Below are 18134 nucleotides of genomic sequence, written 5' to 3'. Positions count from 1 at the left end.
GTAGCTACCTCCAGTACATGCACATGTAGCTCTACTTCGGACCCCCGTCTCGTTATCTCCGAACAGCGTCACACCCCAATATACTTCGCGTTACCCATCCTCATCACTGATCGGTCGATTATAACACTTCCGAGAAAGCTGTCAACATCTGCAACATCTGTACATCTGTATTACGCCTGTATCCAAGCTTTCTTATCTTTCTCAGTTTGCTTTGCATGTAGGCTGAGTACTTAACCGCCATAACTTCGGCGCCACCTCGAGTCGACACGATAAAGAGCTCTACAGCCAGTATTCCGTCGTCCATAATCATAAACAGGTATCCCCTGAATTGCCGAGCAGGATGTCTTCTTCCCGTTGGTGCAAGTCACCCCTCCACCGTTACGCTCACCCTCGCCGCGCCGCCACCAAATCGTCCAAACTTCATTGCCGCAACTTCCACGCAACAACTCCCCCATCCTTCTGGTTGAAAGGTCACAGAAATGTCTCCAACAACTACTCAGACTTACACAATAACTCCTCCTTCACCAAATCTACCCACGAGTCCGCCCACGAAGACCGCATGAAGAGCTTCAAGAAGCTATTCGAAGAACATCCGTATGAGTTCCTCTTCGGACGAAGCAACAGGATGCTGAGGGGTTACGGAGCAAAGGGTTGGGATGCTGAATTCGTAAGGAAGGTGTTTCCACAATGGGCTTGGAAGGACCTTGAGGAGTTGGGCGAAGATGCCGGGAGGAGGGCAACTGCAAGTAGATCAAACCGGAGCGAAGCGGGCACGTCAGATGACGGACACTGTAAGTTTGAATTAGAATATCAAGAATTGGTAACGGACTGACACATACATTCAAGATCGGGCGTCGAATTCTACTTCATCAACGGCGCGATCGCGGGCGACAACTGATGCGAATGCCCCGAGGTCGAATCCAGAGACCATAGATCCCTACAGAGTTCGCGAGTCGATCTTTTCGGAACCATCCTACAAACGTGCTCCTACCAAGAAACCCGACTATGATACTTGTGTCGTCTCTCCTTCTGACCCCCGACGCCCTCCAGAATTTACATCGACCTCTGCGGTTGGGCCTGACACATATACACCGAGAAAGGAGGTATACAATGACCAGGGACCTGAGTGGATCTCTCGAGCGCCCAAGCCCAGGCAACCTCCTCACAAGGACAGCCTCAGTGCGGAAGAAAGATCAGGAGACGATATCGGTGCAAGTGAAGCTTCCTCTAGAGAGAGTGCTTTCATCAAGGAATTCTTTGCCGAGCCACCCAAAATGGATAGCGGAGGCAACGAGTGGCGGAACACGTCTTTAGACAGGCGATCAGCCATGAACCCGCCCAAGGAGCAGGGTTACAAGGACGCCAAACTCAAGGACCAGACATCGGCTCCTAACCCCGAGGAGTATTCCTCGACGGAGAGATTCTGGGGTGTAAAACGAGGCATGTGGCCTCCGCAAGAGATGGCCGAAGCGAGAGACCCCAAGGAAGATATGGGGAAGAGCGACCAAACGTGGGGCAGTCGGACAGAGCCTGCTCTCAAAGGCGATCCGGCTGTACAGACTTGGTATAGCAGAAATGAAAGCCCTGCCCAAGCCGAAGAGGGGGTGAAAGAGCCAAGGAGCAGCAGATCTACTGACAAGATTTTGGAACAACTGCCAAAGGATGACATTGACTTCCTTACAGCTTCTGATATCCGAGCCGCCATGGGCCGTAAGAAGAATAACCTTTCCAATCAGTCAAGGGATCAGCTAGAACAGCACTATAAGAGAGCGAGCGAGAATGACGCTGTTCTCGATTCCATGGTCGAGTCGAAGATCGTCAATGACCAACTTATCCGACGAACAACGAGGGAGCTCAACGAGAAGAACAAGAACAGACCCGAACTACAGTCTATCAACGCCGATGCATCTGCACCAGCACAGCATATCGCTTCAACACCAGAGCCAACAGAGCCTGCACTAGAATCTAGCATAGATCGGATGACGAAATGGTTACAGAGCGGCGGGGATGCCTTTGTCAAACACTTTTGGCAGGATCCCGTTACAGAGAAATCACTCTTTGCTTCGGATCTCCAAATGAAGAGCATCAAGAATGCAGTCAGGGCGGGCGGTGCAGCCATGGAACTGGTGGGACCAGATCTAGAAACGGACTTTCCCGCCACCAAGCCGTTACTCCAAAGACTCAAGGCATGCGAAACCATGGCTTGTTACAGTGTCAGCCCAAAGCTCTGGAGCAGATCTGGTTCCGACGATGCCAAAGCGCAAGCCGATAGTTTGAAGACATTGCAGCTTCGCGTGGGTCTGCAAAAGACAGACCATGAGTTTGACAAGGCGATTAAAGCCATCGAGAATATCGAAAAGAACGGATTGTCGTACTCTGCAAAGAACAATCTCCGACACGCATTCCAGACCTTGCAAAAGAACACAAAGTTAACGCGAAGATTGGTGTTCAACCTTCATCAGCGGTTGGAAAAGTCACCGGAAGATGCTGCTAAGAGGCAATTTTGGAACGTCGGACATCAGCTACTTGCTTTGCAGGACATCCAATCTGCGTTGTTGAGGCTCGTGGAACGTATCATGCAAATCGTTGATGTTGTGCCGATTGCAGTCGCGGAAGGCACACGCACTGAGCAGGCGACTTATACATCAATACCAGCATCGCATGCAGAAAGCCAGTCTACAACTACGTGGAGCATTCCCGCCGGGCAAAAACTCGAGCAAGAAATTGAAGCTCAAAAGGCTGCCATGCAAGGTCTATCTGACGACGGGTACGCAAGAGGTCCAGAGCCCACAACGAACACTTCACATGATGAGGTGAAGCCTCTAGCCCATAGTGTCTTTAGACCTTTTAGTATTCAACTAGATAGGCTGGGCAAAGAAGTCGACGACCAATTTGCTCCAGGGGCCATTGAGGCAAAGACGAAGAGGCAGTCGGTAGAAGACCAGAAGCTCGTGAAGGAAATTAAGGACGCATATGAGGACAACTATGGTCCAATTACCACGGAACATCGTCAAACACCAGGCCTACAGGAAAAGAGTGTTGAATTCGAAGCACCCGAACAGGTGCAGGATGATCCTTTGATCAAACAAGCAGTAGAATCTTGCGATACGGACGCAGTCAATCCCACGTCGAACATGGCTAGAAATATTACGACGGAAAGCAAGGCAGATAGTTCCCCACCGACCCAGAAAGAGATTGAGGCAACCGCGCAGGACATCGAGGTCACTGAACACACTGAGGCCAGCGTGACTGCCGAACCAGGAAGCTCTGCGGCCACTTCACAAGAAGTCATCAAATCGGCCACGGAAAGCACTACCGCCACGCCAATCTTTGAGAACCACCAAGACACTACCCAAAAGACCGTCCCAACGAGTTACTCGTACACCATCATTGCCCACGACCCCTCAAATGACGAGCTCTCCATCACGACAACGATCAGCACACCCGTATCGTCCCCCGAGACGATATCCGTTCCCGAAGCGCTCGCCATCCTAGACACACCCATCAAGTTCCTCCCGCACCTCCCTACCACCCGCTTCGAAATCACATCCGCCAAATCGAACCTCCTCATCTTCCGCACTCCTGCCGAGACCTCCTCGAGCACCACCACCGCATCTACAGATGCCGGTTCCGAGATCAAGACCACCAAGATCAGCCCACCATCGTCTTCGTCGTCGTCATCAGAAAGCGTCGACGCTGGCAGCGAGGGCAGGCAGAAGATCAATCCCGTAGATGGGACGTCTCGCTTGAGCCCGACGGGTTTCGTGGGCGTGGATGACTTACGGGAGGAGGTTCGGGACGAAATGATCGAGTTCCAGAGGCTGAAAGCCGCACACGAGGCTGAGAAGCAGATAGAGATGGCCTGGAAGGAGGATAGTGGTAGTAGCAACCGTGCAGAGGAAACCGAGAAAGCAACGGAGAAGGAAAGCACAAGCTCTAAAGGAAAGAAGAGTAGCAGCAATCAACGTGCAAAAGAAGAGAGCACGAGTACCAAAGGAAATAAGAACATAGGCAGGGGCGGCGGCGTAGCAAGTGTGTTCAAGACGGCCATCCTCGCCGGCGCAGCTTGCTATGTCGCTGGTGTCATTGGTGAGGTTGTTCGGTAACTGAAGCTGCCCATCCGTCCGTCCTTGATCCGTACTTTCCCAAGTCGATGGCATCCTATCTATCCATCTGTATCCGACCTACTTCATCATCATATCCCTCGACATCATTCTCCAGACTGCGTATTTTCGGGCGTATACTAAGGGAACATTCGGCGTCTATGTGGTTTCAATTTCAACAGTACAACTGTCGTTGATTATATCACTTTGTCACTTGCTTACTGTTCAGCTCTTCTCATGTTCTTTTCCTCCCCCACTCTCTATCTATATGATATCAGATATTATCTCACGATACGATGACGCATAATCGATTAAACCACATGTGACATTCATACAGACACTTTCTTAGTCAGGCAGAATGATTTATATATTTACACATGCGTAGCTTTACATATGTACCTTGATTATGCAATTCTGGTTCACCTGCATCTCTGATGCTTTGTGGAACTATATCACGAATAGGCACACCAATATACATATACATGTATATGCCTCTTCTCCTCTGCCATCCGACGAAAGCAACTTGAATCTCCCCGTAGAATTGATTGGCAGAAAATACTTACGATCATCTATACCAGGTAACACTACACCCACACTTACACCGCAAAAGTACGTAGAATGTCACGGCTCACGAACGGCCAACCCACCCCCATCTAGGCCATTTCGTTAGTTTCAAGTAGCATTGATCAGACAGCTAGACGTCACACACAAACGACGGGGGGTTGGCTCTGGCTCTGTTCTTTCCAAGTCATATCGATTCGCAATATATGCATCTCTATCTATATAAGCCTTGTATGTATGTGCCCCCCCTGAATATATATGAACTCGTAAAGGTGAAAATGATGAAATAATACATGTCAACGTAGAAAAGTAACCAATTGCATTCGCCCTCCTGTCAAGGAAGGAAATTTGCAAACAGGACAAAAGCAGATCCAAAGATGACGAATGCGCGCGCGGTGAAGAAAGCGTATTTCCATGCCAAAAAAAGGAGAAACTTTGTACTGCGTTGCAAAAAGGGGGTTCTGCCGTGATGTGGAAGAAGAGAAAACCAAGAAGAAAACAATTGACGCCGAGATGCACCGTTGAAACCATGCCGTGATAGATAACCAGAGTGGAGTAGTAGTTGTCGTTTTGGTCGTTGCCAGGTAACGACGACCCCGTGTCCGTGTGTAATATGGACCGGAAAATGTTTTGGGGATATATGTACACATATGCATATATGTACTGTTGTCAAGAAAGGAAGCCTCCGTTCCTTCCTCTCTCTCTCTCTCTCTCTCTGAAGATTCGTGATCTTCGTCATCGTCCATATCGTTACAACAATAATTACGATTCAAGTTTGCCCATCAGATTTCTCCTAACCTTCGTATTGACGACGCCTCCCACGCCAAAGGCCGGTACGATCCTGCCCATCCTAGCGAACGCGCTCTTCAGCCAATCCCTGCTGACCCTGGTGAACCTCTCGGGAAGACTTACGCCAGGCCTGTTGTACAGATCCAAACCCCAGAGGTGCAGAGGTGTGGAGATCAACTGGACGGCGGCCGGGGCGAAGAACTGGGCGGCGGATGTCGCGCCGACGTATTTCTTTACTTCGGAGGACATGCGTGCGTCGAAGTGCGGTGAGAGCACGGTGGGAAGATTGAAGGATGCGAAGACGGTCAGACAGTCGCGGATGGTGAAGAGTGCGAAGGTCGGGAGGGGCACGGGACGGGACCCTGCAGACGAGGCAGAGCCGAACATCTTGGTGAACTGGCTGTCCTTGTATAATCCGAGGCCGATGTTCGAGCCCGATGTCGCGAAGAACTTGGACGCTCCTGCCGTGGTGGTGTGGATCGGCTTATTGCTTATCGTCGAGTTCACGGTGTCGATGCTGTTCGCGGTGATGTAGGTACCGGAGTATACAGTCTACGAATGGGTTATAAAGTCAGTGGCAGATCCTGAAGATAACGATACCCAATGACCACATACAAAGATGAGAAAGAAAGCCCTCCTGCCAAAAAAGGCGGTGGGCTTCGTCAATATCTCCATCGCGCTCGACTTCAAGCTCTGCCCCAGGGTGTTCCTCCCGCTGGCATTCTCCATGATTCCCTTATCAATGGCCGTGATGATGGGCGCAACGAGCGCCGCAGCGGAACACGCCGAAACGACGTCGACTCCGACCCTCAGTCCGAGCTTGTTCGTATTCCAAGTCTTGCCCATTGTGCTGTCCTTGGACGCGTCGGGCGCAGCGACCGCCATTGAGGGTTTTGGGAGAGTAGCGAGGTTTGGGGTCGGGATCGAGGGCGGTGAGAAGGAGGCAGCGCTCTCGGTGACGCTGTGTATGGTGGAAGAGCTCAAGAGAGCTTGCTGTGTTGTTGTGGGAGGTGGTAGTGGTGAGGATTCGAAGACGTTCAAGGGCTGGATCTGCTCGTTCGCTGCTGGTCTCTTTTCCCCCATTGCAGCTTCCTCCTGTGATTGACAAACTCTCTCTTCCTGTGCTGCATGTATGAATCCCGAGCGATGGGATGTTTTACTGTTCCTAAGCCTGGGTTGAAGGTAAGGTCAAAAGATTGGAGACGTCGGAATTGTAAAATTATGGGTCGATTTAACGACAGGCGGTCAACGGGACCTGATCCGAGAAAAAGGGAAAGCTAAAGATAGATGATGCTCGGTGGTATATGATCCGGGGTAGGGCAGGAGGAGGAACGATGGATTGTATTTATATTTGTATGTACGGAGTAGTATGCTGAATCGCCTGAGGGATTTAATCGGATCAGGCCGACGATGACTGACCCCAGCTAAAGGGAAAGGAAAAGGGACGGGTAGGATTAGAGAGAGAATGGGAAGAATGGGGAATTGGGGAATTTGGGGATTCCGATTTCTGTTTTCTGTTTCGCAACGGCGGCTGACGAAATGTTCAGCGACTTCCGCACAATCTCGTGGCGCTAAACTGCATTGGGTAGCTTTATCGTCCAATCAGGGGAACAAGATGTAAGGCGCGTTCACAATATACCTCATCCCTCATCATCACCAACCAACTATCAAGTTACTCGTACAAACCAACTACAAAGTATAAACTCATATTTAGCCCGTGTAAATCCTTCCCTAGTCTCTCCCTAGTTCTCCCGGTTTCTCACGGAGCAAAAAGAAACAAAACACAAAACAAACTTCCCCACCATTCTTAAACCCCATAATCGACACCCCCCCCCCCTTGTGGACCACAAAAGCTGCCTACTAAAGCATAGCACGTAACAGTTCCAGGCAACTTGCGCCAGAATATGCCGTAATGGAAAAGCAAACAGCTGCAAGCCACGAGGTCATCCTAGACGCCTGAGACGAGGCGGTTCAATTGCGAGATCTGGGGAATGGGGATGATGGCTACTGACGGTCTTAGCTTTTTTCTCTAATTAGGGAGTACTTTGAAGTTTGTATTGTTATTGACTTTCCACACTACGGAGTACTGTTCTCGTAAGTTGTGGATGGTGGTGAGTCGTAAACTCCGATGGTCGGAGGAGGTGGGACAGGGTCCGATGATAGCCATGACCTGGCTAAGGTTAAGTACCGCTACCTAGCCTAGAAGCTATTATGCTAGATACGTAGGAGTATATTATATATGACTGTACTACAACGAGAATACAGTCAATAATTACTTGAGAAAACCAGTAACTCGGAGAAATGACATACGAACAATAGCAAACAGGCACTACCGAACGGCTTCCGACCAGCATGTTCCGCATAGCTCATCCGCAAGCTTTACAACTCCGCTTAAGCTAACCTGTCCTCCATGAACCCCCCTCTATGCGGTACAAGTACTTATTGAAGAACACCGATCGGCACACAAGAGCGATATCATGCACAACATGTAGAAATAGGGCAAGTATGAGTGATCCCGTCATGTAAATGAATAAATAAATAAAATATGAAAATGGAGGAGGGGGGACGACAATGAAGTCTCTGTGTTGACAATGTGCCATCTACCATGATATGACCATAAAAGAAAAAAGTATTTTGCTCTCTCTCTCTTTTCTCTTTCTCTCTTTGCTCCTTCGTGAGGGCTTTGTTGCAATCATCCACTTGCTGCAACAGATCCCCCGAAGAACCAACCAATCTAACACCAGCCTGGGTCGTCAAGACATATACCGTGTATACTGTGTAGTGTGTACTGGGTACTGTGTACATGCATGCATCTGCATACATACACTTGACGTGCAATGGATCCGGTGCCTACCAACCTGACTCCCAAACCAATGCACTGGGTGTCCTGTAATAACATCATGGCAATCGCCAGCAGTATACCACCCGTCCATCCATCCCATCCGGCCGTCCAACCTCCCATAGTCCCCATCCTCTGTGAGTCCAGCGGCCCCTTTCCCACCATGAAGTTCCCGATGAATAACTTGTAGAGCAAAGGACAGCAATAGAAGAATTGAAACAGACCTTGAATCGCAATCCAGGGGAATAAAGGGAAACAAAAACATGGACAAGAACCATTCGCCAATATGCTCCAATCGAACGCCTTGCAGTCAATCCAATCTCCTTCTTTCGCCCCCCATTTTGTAACGCCGGTGCAAGTGCCAATCCAAACATATCCAAAAAAGCTTGCAAATAGATGATGATATCAGGTGAGGCATCCACTCGCGGCCAAATGGGCCTAAGATACCATTACCCCTCTCCACTCGCCAACAATGTTTGAACCCAGTAAGATTGAAAATAAAAGAGAAGAAGATGAACTTGAAAATTTGTTCGCACGAATCAATCCTCATCAGTCATGAATGTGCCAGAATGATCGCACCGCCATGATTACCGCAAAAGAAGTGCAGAAAAAGGATGGGTCGGTGTGACAAAGTGCGTCACCAGACAAAATGCCCTCATCGTGCCGTCGTCACCGTGAGAGTCAATTTGGGGTTCCTCTCGACGGCAATCGCGAGGTCTTCGTCGTTCTCGATGGGATAGTACTTCCCCTCAATTTCGTCTCGGTACTCGACCATGAGTTCCTCGTTCCTGTCGTCGGGCTTCTCCAGCGCTCGGCGCTCCACCAGCTTGTTGTACAGGTCCTGGAACTTCAGGCTAATCGGCATCCGAATCACCACGCAGTTGTCATCTTCAAACCACACCTTGATCTTAAGCGCAGATCCAAGACCCGTGCTAGTCGATGTGGAAGAGATGGCCGAGTGCTGGTGCGCTGGCGCGCTGAGTCCACCGTACGATTGCGACTGTCCGCGCTGGTGCCCTGGGAAGTTCGATCCTGTCGAGTACGGAGTTTGGGGAGTGGTGGCCTGTTGGAGCTGGTCGGCAGAGGATTGTCTCGAGGCGCCCTGTGATGGATTGGAAGACTGTCCAGAAGTTTGCGACATGCGGTACTCTTCCGCTGCGATGACTTCTGGGTCGATCTCGTAGTCGCCCTGCCTCGGCGAGAAAAAGCTCTTGACAAGGCTGCCGTGGGTGATGTGCGAGCCAAGCTTCAACAAATTTTTTATGTACTCGTCTAGGTTGGCCCGTCGTCCGTTGGAGATATTGTCCGTAACGTAGGTGACCGGTCCAGGCATGAATGGCAGCGTCCGCTCGCCTGCGCCGCTTGTGCCAGCCTCCACGGGGTATGTCGCGATCAACTGAATCTGCAGATCGTAAAAATCCTGGTACAAACGCTGCAGCTCCCAATGGCGACCATCCTCCATTTGACATTCGATAATAAACCAAAAGATATCGTCTGCGAAGCAGTAGCGGGGTACTTGCGCTTTGATTGGTGCCAGCAGATTCGAGTCTGAGGCCCGGAACTGTGGGCTCTGGTATTGGGATGTGTTTCGCGAATGAGAGACAGGCTGCAAAGAAAAACCCCGGTCAGCAGTGAAGGGAAAATATCTGATTAGGCAAAACTCACCGCATTCCCTTGCGCAAATCCACCATTGGGATAACCGCCCGCACCACTCTTGGAGCTTAGGCTCATACGCTCCATGCCCTGCTGTAACGTCTGCTGCGAGTTGGTCTCGAGCTTGCCCAGTGGTATACTGCCATTCTTGTAGTCGGCCGCCATTTTCTTCCACTCCTCGACCTTGGGCACGCCTGCCCTTCGCACAGCGTCGTGTGCGTCGGGCACAGCTGCTCCCGTGGTCATATCTCTTATCTCAATGAAGGATACGGGTATCAGACCGGGGCCACCAAGTCGAGTGATGGGCTTTGCGACGAACCATTCGGGGTTGGATTGTGCGATCACTATTATGGCCTCTCCTTCCTTTGCCTCGAGCTCGTCCGGGCGTTCTGCCTTGAAGTCATACATGACAATCCCGTACACCATGGCGCCTGAGCCTGCGCCCTTGCCCAGAACCTTTGATATCCGCATGGGAAACTTGTTGTCGTTTGCGTTGTTCGGGCTAGTTATTGATTGCTCTGCGTAGCCCGAGTCGTGCGTGGCCGTTGCGCTCGGTTGGCTTGGAGTGACGGATTTCGTGGAGTCACCGCTGTCTCGGACTGTCTTTCCCACCGGCTCGAAGTATGTCACAGGCACAAGACCCCTCGTGCCGTGCAATGGATTACACGCCTCGTACCAGTCGGTGTCGTTTTCTCGCCCGACGACGTGGAGGAAATCACCCTGCGAGAAACTAAGGTAGCCTGAGGACGGGTCGGCGTCGGAGTGTTGGTAATCGTAGAGTGCCTTAATGACCTAGATAGGAGAAGCGAACGTCGGTCAGCGATAACAGTCGCGCGCGACGGACGGACATGTGGACGCGCGAGGGAAAGGGAGGCTGCGCACAATAACAGTGTTGATGACGAGTGCGGCAGCCTTGTATTGGGGGCGGGATAGATGTGTGTGCGTATGTATGGGTAGTTGGAATAACTGAACTGACCTTCTTGGGAGGCACGATGGCTATTGCGTCCTTTGGGGGGATGGAGATGTGATGCGGCCGGTTATCCTTCTCATTCTTCATAGATCTACGGAACTGGGAGAAATGTTAGCATGGGGGGAGATCAACTTGACTCGGTGCGGAAGATGGCGCGACAATGGTGGCAACGGGTGGTGGCGTACCTTCATGTTGGTCCGTCTTTGTCGAGATGCGGAGTTGAAACGAGCGTTTGTTGTGTTTGCTGATTGACTGCTGTCCTGCTATGGGGGATATACAAGACGGGAAGCGATGGTAGTCGGAGATGCTGCGACAAGCGGCAGACAGGCACAGGAACAGAGACAAGAGGCAGAGACAGAGGCAGAGACAGTCGTGAGTCGTGACGAGGAAGGCGAGCTCCTGGGTTTGATTGCGAAAGAGATGTGCGGGCAGCCAGGGTGGAAACCGGCAGATTGGCGTGCGCACAGTCACCACGCCGTACGGGACAGACACGACAGGGTGGAAATGAAATGAGATGAAGCCCTCGTGGGAAGAAGGAGGGATTGTGCTCGCGCGAACAGCGAAAAAGTCTCAGCAATAATAGTCGGTCGCTGTTTAGTAGGTAACACCCCCCCGTAGCACGTAGTGGTAGTGGAATTGGAATTTGTTTGGTGGTATGTACCGATAGGAGGAGAGTGTGGCCAGCCCGTTGGTACGAAGTAGTAGTAGCTGTGGAGCCTGTACTTGTAGTGCAGATGATCTAGTGGAGATTGGGAAATTGTTGTTGACGTGCCCAGCAGCGAGTAGTGTTGGGTTATAGACTTATGGCGTTTGACTATTATAATAGGTATGGTATCTTTGCGGAAGCAAAAAGAAAAAAGGGTTGTGCAATCGGTGGAGACTGGAGAAGTCGATCGATCTCGAGAGTGGTGAGGTGTGAGGAAGGGAGGAAGACGAGAGAAAGTACGGAGTAGAAGAGGTTGTTTTAGGAGTGGGGGAGGCGACAGGCGACAGTAGAGGGGGATAGTCGACTGGTTGGCTGGCCGGTTTGATCTATTTTGCCAGCGAACGTACTGTACGTATTGTAGTCGTGGTCGTGGCAGTGGCAGTGACAGCGACGGCGACAGCGAAGTCGAGAAGTGTGGGTGCGTGTGCGTGTGAAGTGTAACAGTGACGAAGGAGGTGGTGAAGTGAGAAAGTGAAGTGAAGTGAAGCGGAAAAGTGAAGGGTAGTGAAGTGAAGTGAAGTGAAGTGAACAGAACAGAATAGAAGAAAAGGTAAGAGAAGTAAGTGCTAAGGGCGCAAACGCCGGGGTTCGGTTTGGGCCAAAAGGTGGAGGAGGAAGTTGTAAAGGAAGGAGGAGGAGGAGGACGATGGAAAGACCATAAGGTTAGGTAGGTACAAGTAGATGATGATAGTAATGATACTAATACTCGCACAATACTAAGTTACTACTGCTACACTACACTACACTACACTATACGGAGTACTAACAAGTAACTACGATGATACTGCTATTGCATGTATGTACTCTATGTACTGTACTTGTACTCTGCTATGATCTGCTCTGTTTGGGATATACTCGTGGGTGGTTGTACGAGTAGTATTCGTCTCCCTACGGGTACATACAGGTACCTCGTAGGGCCTAGGTAGGGTACAGTGACAATACATGCAGCCCAACGAAAAGCGCAAAACGGAGCAGCGCCAGGGCCTGAGAAGAGCGAGAGAGAGTCTGGGCCAACGAACGAGGGTGTGACGGTGGGACCAAACCCTCGCAGGCTCCCACCCCTGGAGAAAGATGAGAGAGCCCTTGGAAGAAAGAGGAATTATTGTGGGTAGGCGTAAACCTTAGAGAGCAAAAGTCCGCGCGTGTGTGGCTGTGGCTGCGACGGTGTGGAAGCATGGAAGAAATGGAAGGGTGGATGGTGTAGGACCGAGTTTACCGTGTGGGTGGACAGGACAGGACAAGAAAAGAAATACACAAAAAGAGACAAGGCGAGGCAAGGCAAGGCAAGACAAGACAATATGGATGATGGATGACGGGATGGATGGTGGCCTCTTCTTTGTGTCTCTTGGACACGAGACACAAACGGATATATCTACGACTAACTACTCCGTACCTAGGTGTCTAGTAATTGTCTATCTGGATAGATGGATGATGACGACAGATATACAACCAACGGATGGATGAACATATATAGATGTAGTCCTGTATGTTTGTACCTGTACATACACACACACACATATATATATATATATATATAGATGCACGTGTGAGACAATGTCAATAAAGACAACCAGTTCCAACATAGAACTATCTGTAATATGATGTAGTGGACATGCACAGTACTCCGTACATACTCACGTCATACCATAGACATCCTCATGGATATCAATATATGGAGTAGATAGTTGCAGTCACTGGATGTACTACCATGTAGATAATGACTTCGGAATGAACACGATTCCTCCACAAGACGACTAATCGAGAATGAAAGAGACGCATAGCATAGCCACAAGAGAGCCATGTCAATCTATGCCATACCTTGCCTTACCATTGTCTTGCCACGCCATGCTGTGCCGTTTGTAAATGCTCACGGGAGGATAATCATGACGGAAGCTACTTCTTCCATGGCCAGGAGTCCAGGACAGGCCAGTCTTCGTCATACTTTGTCCAGAACGGAACAAGGAATGACAGATATTACACTGGACTGGATAGTGGATGATGGCTGTAGTACGACTGTTGTACTGGGCTGTACGAGTACCCGTCACCACGGCACCGAAGGAGGCATGCATGGCATGCTACTCCTATGCTGGGCTGGGAGATCTAAAACACCATCACCACCACCATCATCATCAGCAGCATCATCACCATCGTAGTCACTCATCATCACAATCCTCCCCGCCCAGCAGAGCAACGATCCCTCCTCCACCCCCAGTCCAAATGGTCTCGAAGCCGTTCTTTGGGCTCCTACAATAGGTAATACCCTTCAAAGGCACACGCTACTACTGCCCGCCGTGCGGGACTTGCTTCCAAATGCTTGAACATTCATGCCCTCACCATCGTCCACCCAATCACCTCCCCTTCTTGCCCCAACTTCCAACAGAGAATCAGATCATTATTCTCAATCTTTTCTCTTTTTTCCCTTGTCTTACCCACCTTCCCGTACCCCCTTCCGTGCTCTTCCCTGGCTTTTTTCTTTTTCCTTCTTCCATTACATCCGTGGTGTTTCGGCCCTATCCTACGAGTACCCTTCCATCCCCTCCCCTTCCTTTCCCTCCCTCCCTTCCTATGTTCCTAGTTACGAATTACGAGGGACTTGACTCCCTGCATAGCGTGGCAACGGACGTACATGTACAGTACGTACCCGTACCGTACCGTACCTACATGAAGGGTACATACGCACGGCGTTTAATAACACGCCGCCATGTTGTTACCTCCTCCGAGCACCCTCAGAAAGTCAGACAGAGCACCCGTACATACAGGTACTCACTCAACCCACCAGAGTACCCTACGACCTCCTGTCCATACCATCAACACATCACATACACTACACAGTACTCCGTACCTCTCCTCTACACACGCGCACATGCCCACCGAACAATAACTACACTACACCAACACCAATGCCTGCTACAACAATTAATTACCTCACTCCCTCACCCATACTTTACAACATAGCTAGAGCTACATAGGTAGGTACCTCCCCTAAGTACACCTCCCTAAGGCAAGGCAAGTAGATATGCTCCCAACTAGACAACCTACCCGCCCAAAATGCTCGCTAGCTAGCTCCCTTCTTCCTTTCTGCCCTACCAATCCAGACCACCACACCCCCCATACCATACCATAGCATACATAGGAGGGGGGCATAGGATTCCTGCCGGATATTCCACCTCGGCATCTCCTCTCCCCTTCCCCCCGTTGCGGATTTGGTGTAGAGTAGAGTAATCGACTTTTTTTCTTTTCTCTTCAAAAGCGACAGGGGATGTGATCCTCTCCCGTCAGCCATCTCTACCTCCCTCCCTCCGACGAGCAGTAGTAAGTTTACTAGTGCTGTAGGGGAGGTAAGGAAGGGTAATAGGGTAGACTGGTCCCCAGGGCCTCCTAACGGTCGCCAGCTCGTTCGCTTTAACTTTGGCTGCAGTAGGGTGATGGATAGTTCGTTACATGCAATAAGTTATCGTCTGTTTGATATGAACCTCCTTTGCTGCCTGCCAACCGCCCACTAACCGCTACTAACCGCACACCACGCACCTGAACTGCGAGTAGCCAGCCCATTAACTGCGATCACACAATACATCAGCTATCAATAAACATAATCAAGTGTTCAGCGACACAACATAATCGAATAAACAACGCGTGCCACATTGTGGAAGCTGAATTGAACAAGCATGAGCCAATTGTATTCACTAGCTTAGGTATTATTGCCGCCCAAGGGCTGCCAGTGCTAATTGACATTTCTTCCAATCAGATGTGAAAACTCCCTTCTCCAGTGCTTATTGGCCTCCCACCCAAACGCCCTCACAAAGTATGAAGGAATCCTCCACCAGCGGCGCCAAAAGATTAGAGTAAGAGGGTAAAGAAGAAAGTGAAAGGTCATCATCGCAGCCATGCCCGCCGCCCGCAATCGAAAACCGCAAACGCCCTATGTCCACCACCCGGAACTACATTTCTTTCTTGTTCATCGACGTGTATGCCTAAAGGTCCTGGGATGGGCCACGTGCAGGGAATATCGCTCGATATGCGCTGTACGGTGCCTGGCCAGGCACTTCACGGATAGAATACTTGCCTCGACGTCGTGTAGAAATCTGTCAATGCTGCCGGCGGTTCAAAAGCGGATACGTTTCGAGCCGCTCTGGGGTCGAGGATTCAAGACTGCTCCGTAGAGAGTTGGTGTCCAAGAGCCGAAGCGACGCAAATCGACATTGATCCTTAGCCCTCGAGGGCGGACCAGACCCGCCAGGACGGTTCGTACGCTGTTGTAGAAACTTTATTTTACAATTCCCATCCATCTTGTGTGTCCGAATATAGAGCAGTGACGTAATAAACATGGTAGGTTAGCGCCACTTCAATCGTGATTGTGACCGAAAAGACCATTCCGAAACAGAAAACGTATGAGAGAGATGGATTAGAAGTTTCCGCGCGTCATCGCATGAAGCGGGTCCCCCGCTTCCGACCGGTTGACATCGAGGAAACGAACCATAGCGACACTAGGAAGCCGGCGTTTTAAGGAAATCCAGGGTCGCGAAAAACTGCTGAGGGACGAGAGAAAGTGGGCGCAGTGCAGTGTGCAAAACAATTTTTGTGACAATATAATGGACATTCGTGAATTGGGTATCAAGGGCGAAGAAGATTAAGGTGCTGTCGTGAGGTCGAGATGGGCCGGTCATATCTGACCTTTAATGTCTACTTTCGAAAATGCTGCAGCACGGAGGGCCTCAAAGTGAGGTGCCGCACCCTTGAAGTTCACGCGAAGCTGGGTGCCGTTGTCGTTAACTTTCTCTTCGATCATGTTTTGGGCATTGTGAGCCTCGAGGAATGCGCAGCACTCGCGGTCATTCTCGAAACCCAGCTCATCCGTGAGAAAGCGAAGTGCAATGGACATGTAACTGTTTCTCATTAGCAAACACATACTAATCGGGATTATGGGATTGAACGTACGCTCTGGAAATATTAGCGAGAGCTGCAAGGCGCTCACGCACGATGAACATGTCCATCAGGTAAGCGCCCATGTTTGGGGCTTCGAGGTAAAGTCTGAAGAATTTGTGATAGTTGCCAAGAGCAAGCGCGGAGCGCACATCAAGGGCGTGTCGTACTGCATCTTGGTTCTTGTCTGCGTTTGTTAGTTCGGCCAATAAGTCGTTCATGTCGGCCTTGTTGCATGTGTATACAAAGTAGAGGATCCTGTACGCCAGGAATTCGGCAGGATGTCCGCCCAACTTTTGCATGTACAGAACGCGCAATTGCGTCTGACATTGATTATACTCACCCAAGTCCCCCTTTTCCAATGCGATTCGAGCGTGCATTTCGTATACCTTGACGGTGAAGGAATTCTTGATATGCTGAACAGTCAAATCTTGGCGCAACGACTTGAACTGGTTACAGATGTAATTGTAATTTTTCTCTTCACCTTTCCATTTCTTGCGAAGCATGTCAAGCGTTCGTTCCAAGACAGGCTGTGGGCGTACGGTCTCTGCTTTGGGCGGCGCTGTCAAGCGGAAGTAACTCTTCTCGAGATTTTGGTTCGTGCCAACAACGGGTCCGGAGGAGAGATCGGAGTCAGGGCCGTTTTGCGTGTTCCACGGGGGAGTAGTCGTCTTCGTCTTGCCAGAGGTACCAAGTTGGAAACGCTTCCTGCGCTTTTCCAGGTCTGACTTACTGGAAGTAGCATCGTCTTGCTTAGGTCGCTTTTCTTTTTGTCCATTGCCGAAAGTGACACGATCCGCGAGGTTAGTCTTCTGCCACGGAGGGGTTGATGTCTTTGTCGGCGATTGTGACTCTACTGTGTCGTGTGCCTTGCGCTTTGTGGAAGTTGGCGAGGATGAGTTGTTAGTAAATGCCGCGTTGGCAGCAGCCTGTTCTGCAAGCTTTGCGCGTTCCGCAACGATAATGTCCTGGGGCAGTGGGTAGTTATCCCAATCCAACTCGAAGAGCATGGCTCGCTCGGCGAAGTAGCCGATGGTCTTCTTCAACTGCTCATTCACCTCGATTGTCGTGACTCCGCGGACTTGGAACTCTTCAGCGAGAGCACGCTGCACATAGGTTTTTAACTCTGGAGGCCAGATCATTTTCGCTGGCGCAGCCTTTGAAGCAGTCGGCGCCTGCATAGTCTGATTAGATGAAGACGATTCTACGGTCATCGAAGAAAGGCTTCTTACGGGAGGAGGAGGAGGTCGTGCAAGAGTTGTGCGTGCAGGCACGGCGTTGTAGGCGGGCTGTTGCGCGGCCACGGCGGCCCACGTCGGAGACATGGTGAAAGGAGGGACGCGCAAAAGAAGATGGCGGGGAGGGGGATAGCAGAGAGGCAGTCAAAGCAACGGGGGGTTAGTCTTACTCTTAGAATGTTGTCGCTCGAGGCCGTGATCTCTGGTGGTGTGTAGTGTAAGTGTAGAAGGTGGAGAGGGAGAAAAGGTGAAGTCAAAGTCGAGTGAGGCGAAAGACAGCGGTCTGTGGACGCGCCAAGACGCTAGCCCTTTAAGGTCAAGAAATGACGCCGCCGCCGTGCCTGCGAGCTTCGAA

At 50.6% G+C, this 18134-nt stretch overlaps 5 protein-coding genes across 5 annotated transcripts; 1 reads left to right on the top strand and 4 right to left on the bottom strand.

Moving 5' to 3' along the window:
• Nucleotides 1-340: 340 nt before the first annotated feature.
• BU24DRAFT_406008 (uncharacterized protein) lies at nt 341-4106 on the top strand (the record flags this gene model as incomplete). The annotated part of the gene is made up of 2 exons (XM_033525739.1): nt 341-791; nt 847-4106. The coding sequence occupies 2 exons, from the start codon at nt 341-343 to the stop codon at nt 4104-4106; spliced, it is 3711 nt and encodes a 1236-aa protein (XP_033387662.1).
• Nucleotides 4107-5426: 1320 nt separating this feature from the next.
• On the bottom strand, nt 5427-6338 carry BU24DRAFT_431177 (uncharacterized protein; the record flags this gene model as incomplete). The annotated part of the gene is made up of 2 exons (XM_033529853.1): nt 5427-6005; nt 6069-6338. The coding sequence occupies 2 exons, from the start codon at nt 6336-6338 to the stop codon at nt 5427-5429; spliced, it is 849 nt and encodes a 282-aa protein (XP_033387661.1).
• A 2414-nt stretch (nt 6339-8752) lies between these two features.
• On the bottom strand, nt 8753-11104 carry BU24DRAFT_117150 (uncharacterized protein). Its single transcript, XM_033520861.1, has 3 exons — nt 10922-11104; nt 9958-10737; nt 8753-9898 (listed from the first exon to the last, which is right to left on the bottom strand). Exons 1-3 carry the CDS (start codon nt 11000-11002, stop codon nt 8948-8950), a joined length of 1812 nt encoding a protein of 603 aa, XP_033387660.1. The 5' UTR covers nt 11003-11104; the 3' UTR covers nt 8753-8947.
• Nucleotides 11105-14192: 3088 nt separating this feature from the next.
• Nucleotides 14193-15098, bottom strand: BU24DRAFT_418914 (uncharacterized protein). Its single transcript, XM_033527086.1, has one exon. The coding sequence runs from the start codon at nt 14902-14904 to the stop codon at nt 14677-14679; it is 228 nt and encodes a 75-aa protein (XP_033387659.1). The 5' UTR covers nt 14905-15098; the 3' UTR covers nt 14193-14676.
• A 1183-nt stretch (nt 15099-16281) lies between these two features.
• BU24DRAFT_342232 (uncharacterized protein) lies at nt 16282-17722 on the bottom strand (the record flags this gene model as incomplete). The annotated part of the gene is made up of 2 exons (XM_033523309.1): nt 16282-16504; nt 16557-17722. The coding sequence occupies 2 exons, from the start codon at nt 17720-17722 to the stop codon at nt 16282-16284; spliced, it is 1389 nt and encodes a 462-aa protein (XP_033387658.1).
• Between the last annotated feature and the right edge of the window lie 412 nt (nt 17723-18134).

This window comes from Aaosphaeria arxii (genome assembly GCF_010015735.1).
Source record: "Aaosphaeria arxii CBS 175.79 unplaced genomic scaffold BU24scaffold_2, whole genome shotgun sequence".
In the NCBI taxonomy this organism is placed as follows: Eukaryota; Fungi; Ascomycota; class Dothideomycetes; order Pleosporales; genus Aaosphaeria; species Aaosphaeria arxii.
The sequence above is the reverse complement of the archived record's forward strand: the minus strand, read 5'-3'. Positions and strand labels throughout refer to the sequence as shown.

Coding starts and splice junctions, on each gene's coding strand:
- BU24DRAFT_418914 (XM_033527086.1), bottom strand. CDS start 14,904: ATGGCTGACGGGAGAGGATCACATCCCCTGTCGCTTTTGAAGAGAAAA.
- BU24DRAFT_117150 (XM_033520861.1), bottom strand. CDS start 11,002: ATGAAGAATGAGAAGGATAACCGGCCGCATCACATCTCCATCCCCCCA. Junction 10,738..10,921: donor CCATCGTGCCTCCCAAGAAG/GTCAGTTCAGTT, acceptor TCTCCTATCTAG/GTCATTAAGGCACTCTACGA. Junction 9,899..9,957: donor GATTTGCGCAAGGGAATGCG/GTGAGTTTTGCC, acceptor TTTTCTTTGCAG/CCTGTCTCTCATTCGCGAAA.